Here is an 850-nt window from a genome sequence, read left to right as displayed (position 1 = left end):
AGATTTCTTTCGGATGAAAAATTCAAGAAATTGAAATTTCTAGTTCCTAATGCTCCTTCACAACCTATTTCTCTTGGATTTGGAATGAGTTTTAAATCATGGTACAATGTCAAAAGTCTTGCTGTTGAAGGTCCAGATGTCAATGAAGATGTTCCAAGTATGGAAGCATGTTTTGAAAAGATTACTCAATTAATTGATAGAGAAATTAATGAATTTGGAGTTGATCCTAGCAGGATTATAATTTCTGGATTTTCTCAAGGAGGAAGTGGTGAGTAGTTCAATATTTTAAAATTTTAAACCTTAGCGTAAATAATTATTGTAAACTTAATTGAAAATCTTGAATAGTTGCATTCTATTATGGATTAACTTGCAAATACAAACTTGGAGGAATTGCAATCTTATCTTCCTGGCTTCCTCTTCGTACACAATTACAATCTCTTTTACAAAATCCAGAATTTGATTTCAAAAATTGTAAAACTCCAATTTTCATAGCTCACGGAGATGCTGATAATGTTCTGGAATACAAATATGGAGTTTCTAGTAAGGATTATTTGGTCAATCAAGTGTTGAATCAAGAAGGAGGTTCAGAGCATGTTGAATTTCACACTTATAAAGGAATGGGACATTCTTCCAATGAGGAAGAATTGAGAGATTTAGGAAGGTTTATTGGAAAGGTGTTAAATTAAACTTCTTTCCAATGATCAAAATAATAAATATTGGAACAAAAAGGTGGTTCGCATTTTCAAAGATGAGTAAACATATAGAAAGGTAAACTGTCCAATGAATTCAAATTGAGTCCATTGATTAGTATTCAACATACCTTGTATTGAAACCCAGTCAAATCCTCTGT

General features: G+C 31.5%; 1 protein-coding gene across 1 annotated transcript; it reads left to right on the top strand.

The window, feature by feature from the left end:
• Positions 1-84: 84 nt before the first annotated feature.
• On the top strand, positions 85-686 carry NAEGRDRAFT_74408 (uncharacterized protein; the record flags this gene model as incomplete). The annotated part of the gene is made up of 2 exons (XM_002670648.1): positions 85-268; positions 346-686. 2 exons carry the CDS (start codon positions 85-87, stop codon positions 684-686), a joined length of 525 nt encoding a protein of 174 aa, XP_002670694.1.
• Between the last annotated feature and the right edge of the window lie 164 nt (positions 687-850).

This window comes from Naegleria gruberi (genome assembly GCF_000004985.1).
Source record: "Naegleria gruberi genomic scaffold NAEGRscaffold_69, whole genome shotgun sequence".
Classification (NCBI taxonomy): Eukaryota; Heterolobosea; class Eutetramitea; order Acrasida; family Naegleriidae; genus Naegleria; species Naegleria gruberi.
This window is presented reverse-complemented; position numbering and strand designations above follow the sequence as displayed.